The sequence below is a fragment of the Gracilinanus agilis genome, chromosome 2, assembly GCF_016433145.1.
Source record: "Gracilinanus agilis isolate LMUSP501 chromosome 2, AgileGrace, whole genome shotgun sequence".
Lineage (NCBI taxonomy): Eukaryota > Metazoa > Chordata > Mammalia > Didelphimorphia > Didelphidae > Gracilinanus > Gracilinanus agilis.
This window is the reverse complement of record NC_058131.1, coordinates 455,867,515-455,885,547: the sequence shown is the minus strand read 5'-3', so window position 1 is coordinate 455,885,547 and position 18,033 is coordinate 455,867,515. Positions and strand designations below refer to the sequence as shown.

Here is an 18,033-nt window from a genome sequence, read left to right as displayed (position 1 = left end):
AACATGCCCACTGATGAAAACATAAATCTTTCCAAGTGTTAATAGTTGCAAGTTATGGACTTTTTTTTGTTCTGTGCAAATATCTCTAAGTCCTCTATAGCCATGCCAACATTCAAGACTTTCCACAATATCACAATATGGTGCCACCTCATTATTTTATAGGTACTTATGTGGACATGCTTTCTCTCCCAATAGAAAATAAATTATTTGAGGATAGGCAGAGCCTGTTTCACCTTTCTCTTTGTACCCCTACTCACTGTCAAGGTGTTTAGTACAGAGTAGATACTTTTTTTTAAACCCTTACCTTCTGACTTTGAATTGATGGCAGAAGAGTGAAAAGGGCTAGGCAACTGGGATTAAGTGACTTGTCCAGCGACACACAGCTAGGAAGTATCTGAGGCCAAATTTGAACCCAATATCTCCCATTTCCAAGCCTGGCTCTCTATCCACTGAGCCACACCTAGTTGCCCGAAAAGTAAATGATTAATAGATGCTTGTTGATGTTGATGAATCAATTCCATTCTTTGGAAATGGAATGATATGGTTGCTGGGATCCAGGCCAAGCCTCATACCCAAGTCCTTATCACATCCTTTTTTACATCCAGTCTTATGTGACTCTCTTCTATTCTGAACAGCAGGCAAACTGGGTGACTCTCAGAGCAATGCATACACTTCCTACCTCATTGTCTTTTTCTCAAGACTGTGAAACATGCTTAGAATGGCCCACTTACCAATTTTTGTTCAATGCATCCATTCAAATCCATCTCAAATGCTTCCTCCTCTATAAAATCATCCTTGATCCCTGGGCCATTAATGATTTCTCCCTTGTCAAGAGGCACTGCATATCTCTCTTATAGACTTAACATCTTATTTAGTAATACAGCTATTTCTATGTGTGTCATATACCCCTACTGGGCTAGACCTACACAAAAGGGTGTATTGAAGGAAGGAAGGAAGGAAGGAAGGAAGGAAGGAAGGAAGGAAGGAAAAGAAAAAAGAGAGAATGAGAGGGGGGAGAGAAGGAGAGGGGGGAGAGAGAGAGAGAGAGAGAGAGAGAGAGGTAGAGAAAGAGAAGAGAAAGAATCTAGACTAAACTCCTTGATTTTGATGAAAAAACTAAGACCAAGAAAGATTATATAACAACTCCAAGATGGTGCAGGTATTGTCAGAGATGGGTTTTGAACCCCAAATCCTCTTTCTCTAGAATTAGTAGTTTGTTTGTTTTTTTAAAACCCTTAACTTCTGTGTATTGGCTCCTACGTGGAAGTATAGTAAGGGTGGGCAATGGGGTCAAGTGACTTGCCCAGGATCACATAGCTGGGAACTGTCTGAGGCCGGATTTGAACCTAGGACCTCCCATCTCTAGGCCTGACTCTCAATCCACTGAACTATCCAGCTGCCCCTAATAGTTTCTTGAACACTCCATTTCTCCTCTTCATGCCTCTGCAGGAGTTGTCCTTCACGCTAGGAATACTCCTCATTCTCTCACCTTTACCTCTTGGTCTCTCTGGTTTCCTTCAAGACTCCAGTCACTTCCCATTTCAGCAGAGGGCCTTTCCCAGTTCTTCTAGTTGCTCATATTAACTTCCATCTATTTTGTGTATATTGTCTATGTTTCTAGGGATTTATATGTTATCTCCCTAATTAAAATGTATGCTTCTTCAGGGCAGGTGCTATACAATATCTGGCATATAATTGACACTTAATAAATGTTTATTGTGGGGGCAGCTAGGTGGCTCAATGGATAGCCAGGCCTGGAAATTAAAGGTCTGGGTTCAAATGTGACCTCAGATACTTCCTAGCTGTGTGACCTTAAGGAAATCACTTCACCTCAATTGCCTACCCCTTACCACTCTTCTACCTTGGAACCAATATTTAGTATTGGTTCTAAGATGGAAGGTAAGGGCTTTAAGTTAAGTAACAAATGCTTATTGGTAAATTGACTTTTTCAACTATTCCCTGCTAAGATAAGAGGGATGGGGATAGAGTTGAAACCATCAGGGAGGGCTACCCCTGCTACATGTGCCAAGCAAAGATCAACATCACCTCATTAAAGGAGACAGAATTGAATGCTGCTGCTTTATGGATAGATCTTAAACCAAGAATTTCCCCAAAGGCCAAGTTACCAGAGCTGCAGTGCTGGCCTGCTTATTCTCCATAGTCCTCACTTCCTACACAGCCCCTACTAGAGAAGAGGCAATTAAGCTCATCTTTATTCAGAAGGTATCTGGAGATTTGGGTTTATTTACTGACATTTTCCAAGCTGTAAGGAAGCAAGCAACTCCTCAGCATTTTGATCTTTTGACTCACATCTCTTAGTCCCCCATGTCCCCCCCCCCAAATTTTTTAACCCAACCCCTCAGGGATTCCTGGCCCCAACAATATATGCAGAATTTCTCAAGCTGGTTAGAAAAAAAAAACTTTTCCAATAAAAAGTTTAGAGGTATGTAAGGTGGTGATCAGTAAGATATTTTGCATGAGACCCATAATCTCATCTCATCAACCAACCTGCCCTCACCTGGTCCCACACTGGTTGTCTATCCTTTCCGCCTTTAGGGATGGCAAATTCCAGTTTTCAGACCAATCTCAGAAAATGTGAAGCTACATGAGTGTGTTTAATTCATCACCATTCCCCGATTCTCCAATATGCTTGAAGCCCATCCAAGCCACTGCTCTGACCACTGTGCAACTAAAAAGGGAGTATTATCATCAATAAGATCCCGGATCAAATAACACGGGTAAATCCCAGTGGAATTGCTCATTGGCTATGGGGGGGTGGGGGTGGAAGGAGGTGAGGGAAAGAACATAATTCATGTAACCATGGGAAAATCTCACAAACTAATTAATTAAATGAACTTAAAAAAAAAGATCATGGATCAATTGAAAACTGAATAATTTTCTTTACTAAAAATTTCTTGAATTTGCGTCACTGTGATGTGTGGATGGCCTTATACTAGTTGAGCCCACACTCTGTCAAGCACCTACATCAATCTTGAAAACACTCAAGTACTTGCCAGATACGGTGTACCTGCTTTCCAAAGACTAGCAGGGCTAAAACTAGAAAAATTCATTACCCAAAGATTTATTCAACAGGAAGTAAAATTTTCAGACTAGCACAACTCCAAAAAACCATCTTCTGAGGCATAAATGACCCACCTTGGTTGAAAGTCTATCTTTACTGTGAAAGGGAATTTTTGGCTCACTTCGAGTTCACACTTGTAAAAAGAGAATCCTTTGTTCTCTTTGCCTAAAATGAAGTTAAAACTTTGACAATAACTTAAGTACCCCTACTTAGTACCTGACTAGATTGTGAGGACAAGATTGGCTCTCTTTTGTCTACCTTTTGATTAAATCAACACAAGCTTGAACTAGGTGGAGGAGCTCACAAACCACTTAGTGAGTTCACACCTTATTTGAATGCTAGGTGAGAACAAGCCAGAAACTTAAGAGTTCACACACTCATAAAGGTGTGGTTCCAAATGTGAGAACTCAGACAATTTGGAAACTGTGATTCCCACCCCCACCCCCCCACCCCCCAGTGAAAAGGGGCAGGGATAGGAAACCACCATGAAAGCCATGAAAATCCCTGAGGAAGGAGGCTAGTGGAGGCAACTCTAGTGAAGAGTGTCTCCTGGAGATAGTCTTCGAGGAAACTTCACTGGAGACTGTGGCATAAACTGCAGCTTGGATCAAGGTATCAAACCTTGAATTCTGACTCCTGGATTACCTAGTTGGGTGAGTAAAAAGGATTGACTACTTTCCTAGTTTCCTAAGAGACTAGCTTCCATCTTGGAGGAGGCCTGGTAGTTACTCACTACCGGCCCTCCAGGCTGAGGACTAGTATAGGTATTTTCTCTAACCTCTCTCACATTTCTCTACCTTATTGCTTCCCACTCTATTTTTGTAAATAAACTTCTGACTTGAGATATAACTCCGGCCAACTACATTATTTCACATAATTTAAGTCCAACCATGAAATTTAAATCTTACGTTACTAAAGAAGTCATGGCTCCTCAAAAAATTGACACAACTGACCAGAATAACGAAAAACAGGCAGGAACAAGAAATGAGACTGGCATAGAAGAGGACAATTAGGCATAGACATCTCAGGGAGGAGCCTTGACAGATTTTTGGTTAGTTTTTCTAGATCTTGATTTAATTTAGCATTTTTTTAAATTTAGAATTTATTAGTATATGGTGCCAGCATCCTGTCTTTTCTATCTTTCTTGGGCTGGGAAGAGAAGGTTTAAGCAGGGACAAGATAACCACCTGCGAGTATCTGAATGGCTATCACAAAGAAGAATATTTGTACTGGTGTGTAGTGCCTGAGGACAGAACAAGGAACACTGGATCCAAGCTACACAGAGGAGAGTCTTGGGCTAGATGTTCAAGAAAACTTTCTAACCCTTTGGTCAATCATTTTTCAGTCAAGTCTGTCTCTTTGTGACCTCTTTTGGTTTTTTGTTTTTTGCCAAAGATACTGGAGTGGTTTGCCATTTCCTTCTCCGGCTTATTTTATAGATGAGGAAACTTGAGTCAAAAAGGGTTAAGTGACTTGCCCAAGAATCACATACCTAATAAGTACCTGAGGCCATATTTGAACTCATGAAGATGAGTTTTCCTAAATCCAGGATCATCTCTCTGTCCAATGCACCACCTAGCTGCCTTTCTATAAAAAATATAATGCAAAATAGCAAGTTTCCCCTCATTGGGGATCTCTTTAAAAAAAAAAAAAACCTCTTACCTTCTGTCTTAGAATTAACATTGTATATTGATTTTAAGGCACAAGAATGATAAGGGTTAGGAAGTGGAGGGAGATTAAGTGACTTGCCCAGAATCACACAGCTAGAAAGTGTCTGAAGCCAGATTTGAACGCAGAACCTCCTGTCTCCACGCCTGGCTCTCTCTCTACTGAGCCACTTCATTGAGGTCTTAAAAGTAAAGATTTCACAAGATTGATTGCTCTCTCACTGAAGTATAGACCAGGCTTGATGGCTTCTTCAAACTCATTTCCTACAATCTTTCTATTGCCCACACATGGTAGACCCTGTCATTCCCCAGCTCAAGAAATGTTAATGGTTCCCTATGGACTCTAGACCAACTTAAATTTAAACTCCTCCATTTGGCATGTAAAGCCTACCACAATCTGGTTCAAACATATCTTTACAAACTGATTTCAATGCTCTCCTACCCACTCCCCCACCCACTCGATGTTTCAGCCAAACTGGGCTACCTGCTGTTCCTATGACGCTTCATCTTTTGCCTCTGTTTCTTTGCAGAGGCTGTCCCTCTTTGCCTGAAATGAAATCTCCCTGCCTCTCTTACATTCCCTAATTTCCTTCAAAGATCAGCCCAAGTGATAACTCCCACTGTGGCCTTTTCTGATTACCCTGGGAGTTTGTGTCCTGGAATAACTTTGCATATATTTTGTATTGATTTATCTGCATATAAGAAAAAAAAAATCTTTTCCCCAAAGAGAACGTAAGATCCTTCAGAGCAAGGACAATTTTGTTTCAGTCTTTGTATCCTCGGCATTTAGGACAATGTCTTAAAGGTAATGCTATGATATATCAGATAGAGATACTTAATGTTTGTTAAAGGAATGAATATAGTCCTCAGCATCCTTTCTCCCAAACCTCTCTAGCTCCCTTTAAACACAACTCAGCCTCAAAAGAGCTTCAATTCCCACCCTCTTCAAGTGATCGCAATTAGAAGGACAGTCTCTAAAAGGTCCCTAGTGAATAAATAGACATCCCTTTTTTCTGAGAAGCAGCATAGTATGAAAGAAAGAGCACTGGGCTTAGGGTTAGGACACCCAGCTCTATCCAATATTTATGTGTTGTGTGACTCTGAGAAAGTCACTTGATCTCTGTTGGCTTCCATATCTTTATATGTAAAGTGGGAATCCTAATACTTATACCACCTACTTGTCCTTGGGCTAAGGAACGTATTTTGTGAATTTTAAAGCACAAATGAAATTTGAGTTATATAAAAGTCAGCTCCCTCAGGAGATGCTTCACAGCTCTTATAACTGCTAGGAAAATAAGCCCTTCCCTTCTGGTAACAGGCTGGGCTTGATCCAAGAAGGAGAAAGCCAGGAAGTTTAAAAAAAGAAGAAGATTCTTCACAGCCTTGTGAATATGTGTGGGCTTATACTTCTTGCCTCTCCAAAGTCTCCATCTACGCTTGTTTTTAGAGGTTCCTGAGCAGTAAGTAACCTGCTCAGAACTAGCTTGAAAGACCCAGGACTCACACAGACAAAATTCCTCATCCTCATTTTCTGTTAACAGTTTTCTTATCCTTCCAGCTTTCCTATCAGATGCTGCTTTCAGATGGAATGTTCATTTGTCAGTGGCACAGCCTTAATCAGCCAGCCCCCTATGGGTTTCTGGCTAAATGGTTTGAGAAATGGGTTCTTTCTGGGAGTAAAAAAAAAAAAAAGTCTGGGAAATGAACCCTTGTGAATCCACCTGTCAATAGAGGAAAGGCTAAACAATTTGCAATAAATGAGTATAACAAGATATTATTGAGTCATAAAAAAATGACAAATATGAAAATTTCAGAGGCAGTTGAAAAGGCTTATAAAGAATTGGTTCAGAGTGAAATCAGCAGAACTAAAATTACTGAACCAGTAACTACAGTATACTAAAAAATCAAAAACTAAATGCAAAAGACATGGGAATCCTGGTCAATGCAATGATCAGTCTTGACCTCAGAGACTAATGATGAGGCATGCAAGTCACCCTTCTTAGCAGAGAAGCAGTATCCTATAAGCACATAATGAGGCAAAACTTGTTAAATGTGGTCATGGTATTGATTCATTTTGCTTAGCTATATTTCTTATTACAGAAGAGAGTTCTGTTCTAGCGGGGGGGGGGGGGGGGGTAAGGGGTGTGGAGGGGAGGGTGGAATCCTGGCCCTACATAGTTAATTCTTCTATTACTACTAATAACAATGACAACAAGTTACATTTATATTTACAAGTCTGCTAAGCACTATACAATTATTATCTCATTTGATCCTCACCACAACCCTAATGAGATTCCCATTTTGTATGGAATATATATTTTAATAATATAGAATATTTTATAAGTTCCTTATTTGAATAAATAGGGAAATTGAGGTAAACAGGATTTAAGTGACTTTCCCAGGGTCATATAACTAGGAAGCATCTGAAGCTGGATTTGAACTAAGGTCGTCCTGGTACTCTATCCACTGTGCTACTTAGCTACCTCTGAAATGACAGTGATATGATATGAGGAAGATGTGGAAATGAATGGCCCTAAGGCCTATAAGACAAATAGCACTGGACACTCCTCCCCCAATGCCTTGCCTTGTGTGGCCATTGAATCTGAAAGTGAAATGAGATTGGTGTTGGTGAAGATGCAGCACAATTGAGACACCAATACATTGCTGGTGGAGTTGTAAACTGATCCAACTGATCTGAGGGCAATTTGGAACTCTGCCCAAAGGGCTATAAAACTGTGCATATACCATTACTGGGTATGTATCCCAAAGAGGTAACAAAAAAAGGGAAAGGACCAATTTGTACAAAAATATTTATAGCAGCTTTTTTTGGCTTATTGTCAATGCACCGAACATTGGTTTTGTTCTTTCTTCCTTTTATTTCCCTTTTATCTCTGAATTATTGCAAACTTTAATTTGATTATGTTTTCATGATCCATTGGGGAGACTTGTCTCCCAAAGGATCACAGGGGGGAATGTAAAGTTGAAAAGACCTTGTACCCCTTTTAAACCTACATTACCCAAACTCCCTTTCACCATACCCATAATTCCTTAAGCCGTTTCCTATTGGTTGTGGGTTTCACAGGCTAATTTTGATATTGTTGTGGGCGGTGGTGATGGGGCTTTTTGGAGAGGAGGCCAGGTAAGGTTGAGTTGAGACTCTTTCCCTGCACTTTAAATAAAATCCTTATAAACATCATACTTTGGAGGCATTGAATATTAAATTTAAAACTTACAGGTGGCAAAGAATTGGAAATTGAGGGATGTCCATCAATTGGGGAATGGCTGAACAAATTGTACATGTTGGTGATGGAAAACTATTGACCTATTATAAGAAATGGTAAGCAATATGATTTCAGAAAAAGCTGTAAAGATCTGCAGCAAAATAAGTAGAACTAGAAGAACTCTGTACACAGTAATAGCATTATTGTACAATGATCAAATGTGAAAACTTGGCTACTCTCAGCAATGCAATGATCGGGGAAAATCCTGAAAGACTTATGATGGGAATTCTATTCACCTCTAAAGAAAAAATTGTATGGATGCAGATCAAAGAATACTATCTTTCACAATCAGTGTATTTATGGTTTTATTTTGGAGTTTTGGGCTTTATATGAGTGTGTTTTTATAATAATGATCAATATGGAAATGTGTTTTACATGCTAATAAAAAATTAAATTAAAATGGGATTGGGGGGAGATGAGTGGAAACATAAATATCAGCCATAACCATTTGTCTCGCCAAACTCCACCACCCAGGGAGGTAGGATTTTACTGACCTTCTGCTCCAATGGATACCAGTTTGACCCCTTTGCTAGCAATGAAGTCCAAGGCCTTATTCACGTTGGAGATTTTGTGCACTCTCATTTTGCCTCGCTCTGGCTTGGCCAAACGTTCACCTAATTAGAGAAAATAAGGAAAGAAAAAGTTTGAAAAAAAGAAAACATTCATACAAGGAAGGGGAAAGAATGTCACTAACTTCCCTCCCTGCCTCCATCAGGTGAATAACGGCTCATATTCAGAGTATTCACTGAAGCACAACAAAAAAACACGTGTGTCTGTCTCTTTGGTAAGTGGAAACACTAGCACAAAGTAAGTAGAGAAAATCTGCAGTCCCTGCTTCCTACTTCCAAGATGCTAGGCATTTTTGTGCTTCAAACATTTCTATTGCCCTTCAAAACTTGATGGGTTTTACATTCTGTCTGATAAGTCAGTCATGATGATAAAAAAAGGCAAAAAGAAAAGTGCCTGGTCCAAGGACACATAGCAAGACACTGATGAAGCTTTAGGTCAGCATCTATCTCCCCCAAAAGCCCACCACCACCTGTCCGGTTCCTGGAACTCCTTACCACAGAGCCTTGCACCTATCATGTGGTACACTGGTTTACAATCAGATTTTGGCTCCAACACTTGCTATGTAACCTGGGGAAGAGTCATTCCCGCTTTTGGGCCTCCTTTTCCTCTCCTGTAATATGAAGTTTGTAACCTACACCAACTGTCTCAGCTCAAAGTGTTCCTACAAGGAAAACACTTAAGTGAACATTAAAGGGCTAGGAGAAAAAAATCATTATTATTGTCATCAGAGAGGGCTATAGCAGGAAACGTAGAATCTCCTAAAGTAGGATGAAAGATATTTTTTTTTGGAGTGGGTGCCTACAGATTGTGTAAAAGTTTAACAAACTCTTAAAACAATTTGTAGGAACCTATACAGAGCAAAGTGAGCAGAATCAGGATATCTAGCACAATGACCACAATAACATAAAGAAAAGTAGCACAGAAAGATATATCAGGAGCCTGATCAATCAGAGCTTCAAGGAATTATGAGTAAGGCATGCTTTCCTTCTCTCAGTAAAGGTGAGGGGCTAGGTGAGCAGAATAAGCTTATTTTATTATCAGAGATAGCCATTTGTTTTGCTTATCTGAAATAATTTTTGTTATTCAGTCATTTCAGTTGTGCCTTCATGACCCCATTTGGAATTTTCTTGGCAAAGATACTAGAACAAGTTTGCCTTTTTCTTTTCCAACTCATTTTATACATGAGGAAATTGAGGCCAAAAAGATTAAGTGACTTGCCTAGGGTCCTATAGCTAACAAGTGCCTTTAGGAAAATTTGAACTCATATCTTCCTGATTGCAGGCCCAGTGCTCTATCCACTACACAACCCAGCAACCCTGTAATAATAACAGCTAGCAATTATATAGAGCTTTTAAGATTTGCAAAGCACTTTACAAAAATTATCTCATTTGATGCACCCAATAATCCTGAGAGGCAAGTATTATTGTTATCCTCATTTTATAGCTGATGAAACTGAGGTCTACAGAGGTCTAAATGACATGGTCACACAGCTAATAAGTATTTTAAACTGAATTTGATCTTAGATCTTCCTAATTCTAGATCCAGCATTCTGCCCAGTTTATCACCTTAACTGACTAGCTCTACTTCTTTATCCTGGGGGGACACAAGGATGAGGAGTGGGAGAGTGGTGGTAGTCATTGGAATGTAACTTAAGGAAAGAACCTCAATGAAATATTTAATTAATATTTTTAAAAATACTTTAAATTTGGAAATTTCTTTCTTTCCTTTGCTTTCTTTTCTTTTCTTTTTTTTTTTTTTTTTGCTACAAAAATAGCACTCCCAGGTCCTACTCAGAGCTCAAGTATCTGTCTGGAAAGATATGTCAAAAGAAAGCCTGAAAAAACCCTATTGAACTAGAAGGATAATTTTGGCATTGGAAAAGTTAAAACACTTTGAGTTTCTCTCAGGAAAGAGAAGTAGAGGTCTACTCTCTCAAACTGGGTAGCCATGTTGCTTGCTTCGCTTAAAATTTCTTTCTTTTTCTTTTTTTTTGGTTACATGGAAAGGTTCCATGATGAGTAGGGAGAGGACATAATAGGGGAGAAGGCAGAGATCAAAAGGGGAAAACATGGTATTTTTTTTTTTTTTATTTTAAACCCTTAACTTCTGTGTATTGACTTATAGGTGGAAGATTGGTAAGGGTAGGCAATGGGGGTCAAGTGACTTGCCCAGGGTCACACAGCTGGGAAGTGGCTGAGGCTGGGTTTGAACCTAGGACCTCCTGTCTCTAGGCCTGGCTCTCAATCCACTGAGCTACCCAGCTGCCCCAAACATGGTATTTTTTAAAAGGTATCACTAAAATTTGGCCAAAAAAAATTTTTTTTTAAGTAGACTGAAGTAGAAAGGAGCCTCTGGCTTTTTAAGTAGGATGTAAACAGAAAAGACACTTTTATGGAAGGGAATTAGCTTATAAAACTCCATTTTAAAACTCCACACAGGCTTTGTGACCAGAAAGAAGTCAAGATATTGAACCAGTTCTCAATGTCCATCCCACAATTGAAACCTTCCCCACAGATGTAGACTACTCTAAGCAATCACCCTAATGCAAATATTAATAATATGGAAATAGGCCTTGATCAATGTACATGTAAAACCCAGTGGAATTGCTTATTGGCTACAGGGGGGGAAAGGGGGGGTAAGAAAAGAAAGAACATGAATCATGCAACCACGGAAAAACACCCCAAATTAATTAATTAAATAAAGGTTTTCAAGTATAAAAAAAAAAAGAAACCTTTCCCAGAGACTTCAAACCAGTCCACTCTGGGGAGTACTCACTGCCAAGGTTCTCCTCACTCTGTTCCACCATCACTCCTGGCACAGAAACACTCACCACCACTTCAATACTTAATTCTAGTTCCTGAGGGTCGGAGTAGGAAAGTGGAAAGAAATAGCTCAGCGCAACCCCCGATCCTTCTGTAGGGGTGCTCCCCTCATGGGCCCCTCATATCGACTCAAACCTAGGAGCCACAGGTGGTGAACAGATTGCCTTCCAATCAAGCAGGCCTGATTTTTGTTTTATTATTAAATCAATATTTTCCACTTACAGGGGGGTCTCTAGAGTTCTCCTCCCTCTTCTTAGAAGAAGCTTGTTGTTGGGGTCCAACTCATTGTGATCCCATTTGGGATTTTCTAGGCAGGGAGACCAGAGTGGTTTGCCATTTCCTTCTCTAGCTGATTTTACAGATGAGGAAATTGAGGCAAAAAGAGCAAAGTGACTTGCCTAGAGATACACATCTAGTAAGTATCTAAGGCCATATTTGAACTCTAAGATGAGACCCGGCACTCTAGCCACACATGGAGAAGTTTGGTAACCATAATTCATTAATCCTGTATTCTACCAATGAGGCAAACAGAGAGCATGGTATCAATAGGAACCTTCTCCCTTCTCCAATCAGCTAAGTCCCTGATTCCCCTACACGACCCATAGCTATCCCTGCTAGGCAAAAGGGACTGGCCAGACTATGAAGGCTTCAGGAAGAAAAGGATCAGTTGGGACAATGGATTCTACCTATCTCACTGTCGGGCGAGGAGTGGGACAATCTGGCCATCCACCCTCCCTCTCCTGTCTTCAATTTTCTCTCTCCTCTTCTCCATGCTCCAAATTGCCCCAACTCTGATATTTCAATTGAAATATAAATATGGCAGAGAATGCTTTGCCCAACTGAGTGAGAATAACAGCAATTCTGCTTAGGGGCACAGGCAAATGAGGGTCTTTGTATGACAGCCACCCAATGGACCTCCCACTCTGGGGTTTTCAGGCAATCTCAACCCTCTTTGTATTCATGACTAGGAAAAATGGGACACTAAGCTCTAAAAGGGATTTTTAGAGGTCATTTAGTCCAATTCCCTCATTTTCTTACAGTTGAAGGAACAGAGACCCACAGAAGCTTAATATTTAATGGCTAGTTAAGCAGTGCCAGGAACTTCTCAGCTCAATGCTCTTTCCTCTCTAACAGGAGTTCTTGGAGTTTTTTGCATCACAAAAATTTGATAGTCGCAAAGCCTATGGCAGCTAGGTGGTACAACAGAGAGACCACTAAGCTTGGAATCAGGAAGATTCATCCTTAGGAATTTAAACCCTTAGGAATTTAAACTCAGAGAGTTACTAGCTACATGACCCTAGGCAAATCGTTGTACCCCGTTTGCCTCAGTTTCCTCATCTGTAAAATGAGCTGGTGAAGGAAATGGAAAACCGCTCTAGTATCTTTGCCAACAGAACCCCCAAACGGAGTCACAAATAGTTGGATGTGCCTGGAAATGACTGAACAACAACAAAACCTATAGACTTCTCAGAACAGTATTTTTTAAATGTATAAAATAAAATACACAGCATTACAAAGAAAATCAATTACATTGATTACCAAATTTCTTTTTTTTTTAAAGACAAGTTCACGAACCCCAAGAATTAAGAACCTCTGTTCTATATCAGACTGCCTGCCTCCAACGCTAGGTGCATGGCTGGCACAAGTCTGAGCTATTACTAAACTTGGGGCTCATCTCTCCAAAATGGATACACTACAGAAAGTGACTTTACTAAAATGAGTCAAGGTGGACCCTGTTGCCCACCAAAGAAGATACCTGGCTCAGTGTTTCCCAAACACATCTCTTGATTCCAGCCTCACCTGAAATGACCTCCAGCAGCAACATGAGCTTCAGGCCATCCCGGAAATCCTCCTCTATGTTCTCAATCTGTGTGCCCGCTTTTCGGAGGTGCGAATTGCACCATGCTGTGAATGTCTAAGAAAGGGAAAGAAGAGAGAGAGGATCAGTATCCCCAGACTCCTTAGTCTCATCCAATTATCCCAATGGCTTTGCAGAACTGTTGATTCCTTCCATCAGTCCAGATGGACTGGAGAAGCCTATTCCAAGACCAAAGGAGGCATTAGGAATCCCTCGGTTCAGGGGAAAATGGGAGAGCTTTTAGTTCAGTTTTATCTAAGTGGCTTTCCCTCCTTCTCTACTATAAAGATCTGATGGCTTCTCTTTAAGGGAGTATCTAGCACATAGTTGACTTGTTTGTTCAATTATATTGAAAATTAAAGGGCAGCTAGGTGGCGCAGTGAATAGAGTGGCAGACCTGAAGTTAGGAAGATTCATCTTCCTGAGTTCAAATTTGGCCTCAGACACTTACTAGCTCTGTGTTCTCGGGTAAGTCACTTAGCTTTGCTTATCTCAGTTTCCTCATCTATAAAATGAGCTGGAGAAGGAAAAGGCAAACCACTCGAGTGTCTTTGTCAAGAAAACACAAAGAGGGTTCACAAAGAGTCAGACACAACTGAAATGAATGAATAATAACAAAATTGAAAAATAATGAGTTATCCTACATGGTTTGGGTCCTAGAAATCAGAGTTCTTCCTTGGTTGTTTTTTTTTTAACCCTTAGTATCAATTATTTAGTGTCTAAGAAAGGAAAAGAAGAAAAGAAATCAGTATCCCCCAAACTCTTAAGTCTCATGCTGTTATCCCATTGGCTCTGTAGAATTGCTGATTCCTTCTATCAATCTTGACCTGGGAGGCCTTAATTGAAAATTTCTTACTATCAATTCTTTTTCTAAATTTTTATTTATTTATTTTAAAAATATATATATTTTAGATCCTTACCTTCTGTCTTGGAGCCAATACTGTGTATTGGCTCCAAGGCAGAAGAGTGGTAAGGGCTAGACAATGGGGGTTAAGTGACTTGCCCAGGGTCACACAGCTGGGAAGTGTCTGAGGTCAGATTTGAACCTAGGACCTCCCGTCTCTAGGTCTGGCTCTCAACCCACTGAGCCACCCAGCTGCCCCCTTATTTATTTTTTAATAACAAATTTCCATAAGTTTTCTGAAGTTATATGATCCGTATCATCTCCCTCCCTTCTTCCAGAGCTGGTGAGTAATTCAATCTGGGTTATACATGTATTATCATGCAAAACATAATTCTTTTTTATTTAATATTTTATTTTCCCAATGACATGTAATAACAATCTTCTACATTATTCTGAAACTATAATATGCAAATTGTCTCTATCTCTGTCCCTTTCCTCCCCTTTTTCTGAGATGGCAAACAATTTGATCTGGGTTATACATGTATGATCTTATAAAATATATTTCTATATAGGTCATGTTGTGAAAGAATACTCACATAAAATCTAATTAAAAAATAAAAACACACAAAAAAGTGAAATAACATGCTTCAATCTGCATTATTAGTATCAATGCTAAGATAAGAGAAGCAAGAGCTTCACAATGGGGGTTAAATGATTTACCCAGGATCACACAGCTAGGAAGTATCTGAGGCCAGATCTTCAAGATAGTAGCATTAGTTGGTGTTTTAGAATTCCATTTCTAGGAATAATATAACACCTCACTATGACTAAGTTTATTATAACCCTTCCTTTTTGAAAACTTACTGAGAGTAAGGTCTAAAAAGTATTGGGAGGGGAACGGCTAAGTGGGTCAGTAGATTGAGAGCCAGGTCTAGAGACAAGAGGCTCTGGGTTCAAAAGCTGTGTGACCTTGGGTCACTTAATCCCCATTGCCTAGCCCTTACTTCTTTTCTGCCTTGGAACCAATTCAGATAACTGATCTTAATTGATCTTTTGTCTTAGAAACAGAAGGTAAGGATTTTTTTAAAAATGTATTGGGTAGATACAGACATGGTAGGTGCCAAGAAAGAAACCAGTACATAAGGAAAGATTGAAGGTAGGAGAGTGAGGATGATAGATGCATGGACTTCAGCAACAGAACTCTTCATTATGTCTGAGTCTACTTGATAGATGCCTACTTTGGAATCCTGGGATAAAAGATTGAGATCTAGAAGTGGATGGAGAGGCCAATGGGTCCAAATCCCTCATTGAATAGATGAGATCAAAAGAAATTGATTGACTTACTATGTTATTATTTGTGTGATCTTAAGATCACAAGTTTCCCCAATTGATAAATGGGCAAGGGACATGAGTAGGCAATTTTCAGATAAAGAAATCAAACTATCAACAAACACATGGGAAAAAATGTTCTATCTCTTATAATTAGAGAAATGAAAATCAAAACAACTCAGAGGTACCACCTCACACCTAGAAGATTAGCTAATATGACAGCAAAGATAAATGTTGGAGGGAATGTGGCAAAATTGGGACATTAATGCATTGCTGGTGGAGTTGTGAATTGATCCAACCATTCTGTATGGCAATTTGGAAATATGCCCAAAAGGCTTTAAAAGACTGGCTGCCCTTTGATCCAGCCATACCACTGCTGGGTTTATACCCCAAAGAGATCATAAGGAAAAAGACTTGTACAAAAATATTTATAGCCGCACTCTTTGTAGTGGCAAAAAAATTGGAAAATGAGGGAATGCCCTTCAATTGGGGAATGGCTGAACAAATTGTGGTATCTGTTGGTGATGGAATACTATTGTGCTCAAAGGAATAATGAACTGGAGGAATTCCATGTGAACTGAAACAACCTCCAGGATTTGATGCAGAGTGAAAAGAGCAGAACCAGGAGAACCTTATACACAGAGATGGCTACATTGTGGTATAATCAAATGTAATGGACTTCTCTACTAGCAGCAGTGCAAGGATCCAGGACAATTCTGAGGGACTTATGAGAAAGAAAGCTATCTACATTCAGAGGAAGAACTGTGGGAGTAGAAACACAGAAGAAAAACAACTGCCTGATCACATGGTTCGAGGGGAATATGATTGGGGATGTAGACTCTAAACAATCATCCAAATGCAAATATTAATAATATGGAAATAGGTCTTGATCAACAACACATAAAATCCAGTGGAATTGCTTATTGGCTACGGAGGGGGTGAGGGGAGAGGAGGGAAAGAATATAAATCGTGTAACCACGGTAAAATACTCCAAATTAATTAATTAAATAAAAATTTTCAGTTCAAATTTTTAAAAAGAACACAAAAAAAAAGATCACAAGTTAAAAGTTTGAACCCATGTCCTGACTCTAGACGCTACTGTTCCATACTATCTAACTCATAAGCAGAGGAAGGATGTGCATTGCATTTTACTGGTCATGGATAAGAATTCCTAGGAGTGAACAGAGGCCTGAGGTGATGGTAAAGTGGAGTAGCAACCCTTAGTAGTCTGAATTGACCCTCAGAGGCCATCAAAATGGTTATTTCTCCAAGCCTCCCTCCACAAAAGGTAGTGTAGTTCCAGCCCTCCAGAAATCCACGAATCCATCATCCTAGGAGAATGGCTATAAATAAAAGATGCAAATGAATGACTTTATCACCTGGACACTCACTGGTCCCTCACAAATGTGGTATAGCTCCAGCTTTATCTGACCGTTCCAGATGTCCCAGGCTCCCCTTTAACCCTTCCTCATTTGCTTCCTACTGTACTAAATAGAGAGGAAGAGAGACTGGAATCATGGACTTAGATATCCTTACTCACTGAGGAAGATGGAAGCCAGTAGCAGTGTCCTTGGAGCAAATCCTCAGGAAAACACAGATAATCAGAGAGTTCAGCTGGCACAAAACAATCAGCAGAAGCAAACACCCACTGCTCAGCACCCTAGGGAAATGGTAACCTCTTCTCCAGGTAGCCCAGCTATAGGACCTTGGGCATCCGAGAGATCAGGTGACATGGGGGCAGATGCTAAAAGGGAGATGAAATGCTAAACACTTATTTCATAAAGTCTCTGATAAAGTGAGCTCAGGGCACTTTACAAATGCAGATAAGTATTAATGCAATGTCAAAAAAAAAGAGTGATACTTTTTCTTTACTACGGTATCGTGTGCATTGGAAACTACACAAAACAGGTTGGAGATATTCTTTGTCCTGAAATTTGATTTTGTGTTTCTATTGAAAAGAATAGGCTTACTCCCCATTGCCTAGCCCTAGTGCTCTTCTGCAGTTTTGATTCCATGATGGAAGGTAAGGGTTTAAAAAAAAAGAAAAGAAAAGAATAGGGATTATATCAGCTCTTTTCAGTGACAAAGAATTGGAAATGCAAGGGATGCCCATCAACTGGGGAATGGCTGAACAAGTTGTGGCAGAAGACTATGATGGAATACTATTTGTGCTGTAAAAAATGATGAGCAGGATGGTTTCAGAAAAACCTGGAAGTCTAATATGAACTAATCAAAGTAAACTGAGCAGAGCCAAGAGATCATTCTACACAGTGACAGCAACATTAAACGATGATCAACTATGAATGATTTGACTATTCTCAGTAATAAAATGATCTAAGAAAATTCCAAAGGATTTATTATGAAAAATGCTATCTTTCTCTAGACAAAGAACTGATGGGAGTCTGAATGCAGATTAAAGCATATTTTTAAAAATTTATTTTTTCTCTATGTTCTCTTTTGTAACATGGCTAATATAGAATATGTTTTACATAACTGTACATGTATTATTATCTGTGTCAAAGTCCTTGCTTTCTAAGGAAGGAAATCCCCAAGGGATTTCTACATGAGTATTCCTAGCTT

At 39.6% G+C, this 18,033-nt stretch overlaps 1 protein-coding gene across 3 annotated transcripts in view; it reads right to left on the bottom strand.

Moving 5' to 3' along the window:
- ACTN1 (actinin alpha 1) overlaps nucleotides 1-18,033 on the bottom strand; it is a 123,455-nt gene that overhangs the window by 50,155 nt on the left and 55,267 nt on the right. For all 3 annotated transcript variants that reach the window (XM_044664813.1, XM_044664814.1, XM_044664815.1), the window contains exons 2-3: nucleotides 13,223-13,337; nucleotides 8,525-8,644 (exon numbers count right to left, since the gene is read on the bottom strand). In XM_044664813.1, the coding sequence (XP_044520748.1) occupies nucleotides 8,525-8,644; nucleotides 13,223-13,337 (235 nt within the window). The remainder of the gene's footprint in view (nucleotides 1-8,524; nucleotides 8,645-13,222; nucleotides 13,338-18,033) is intronic.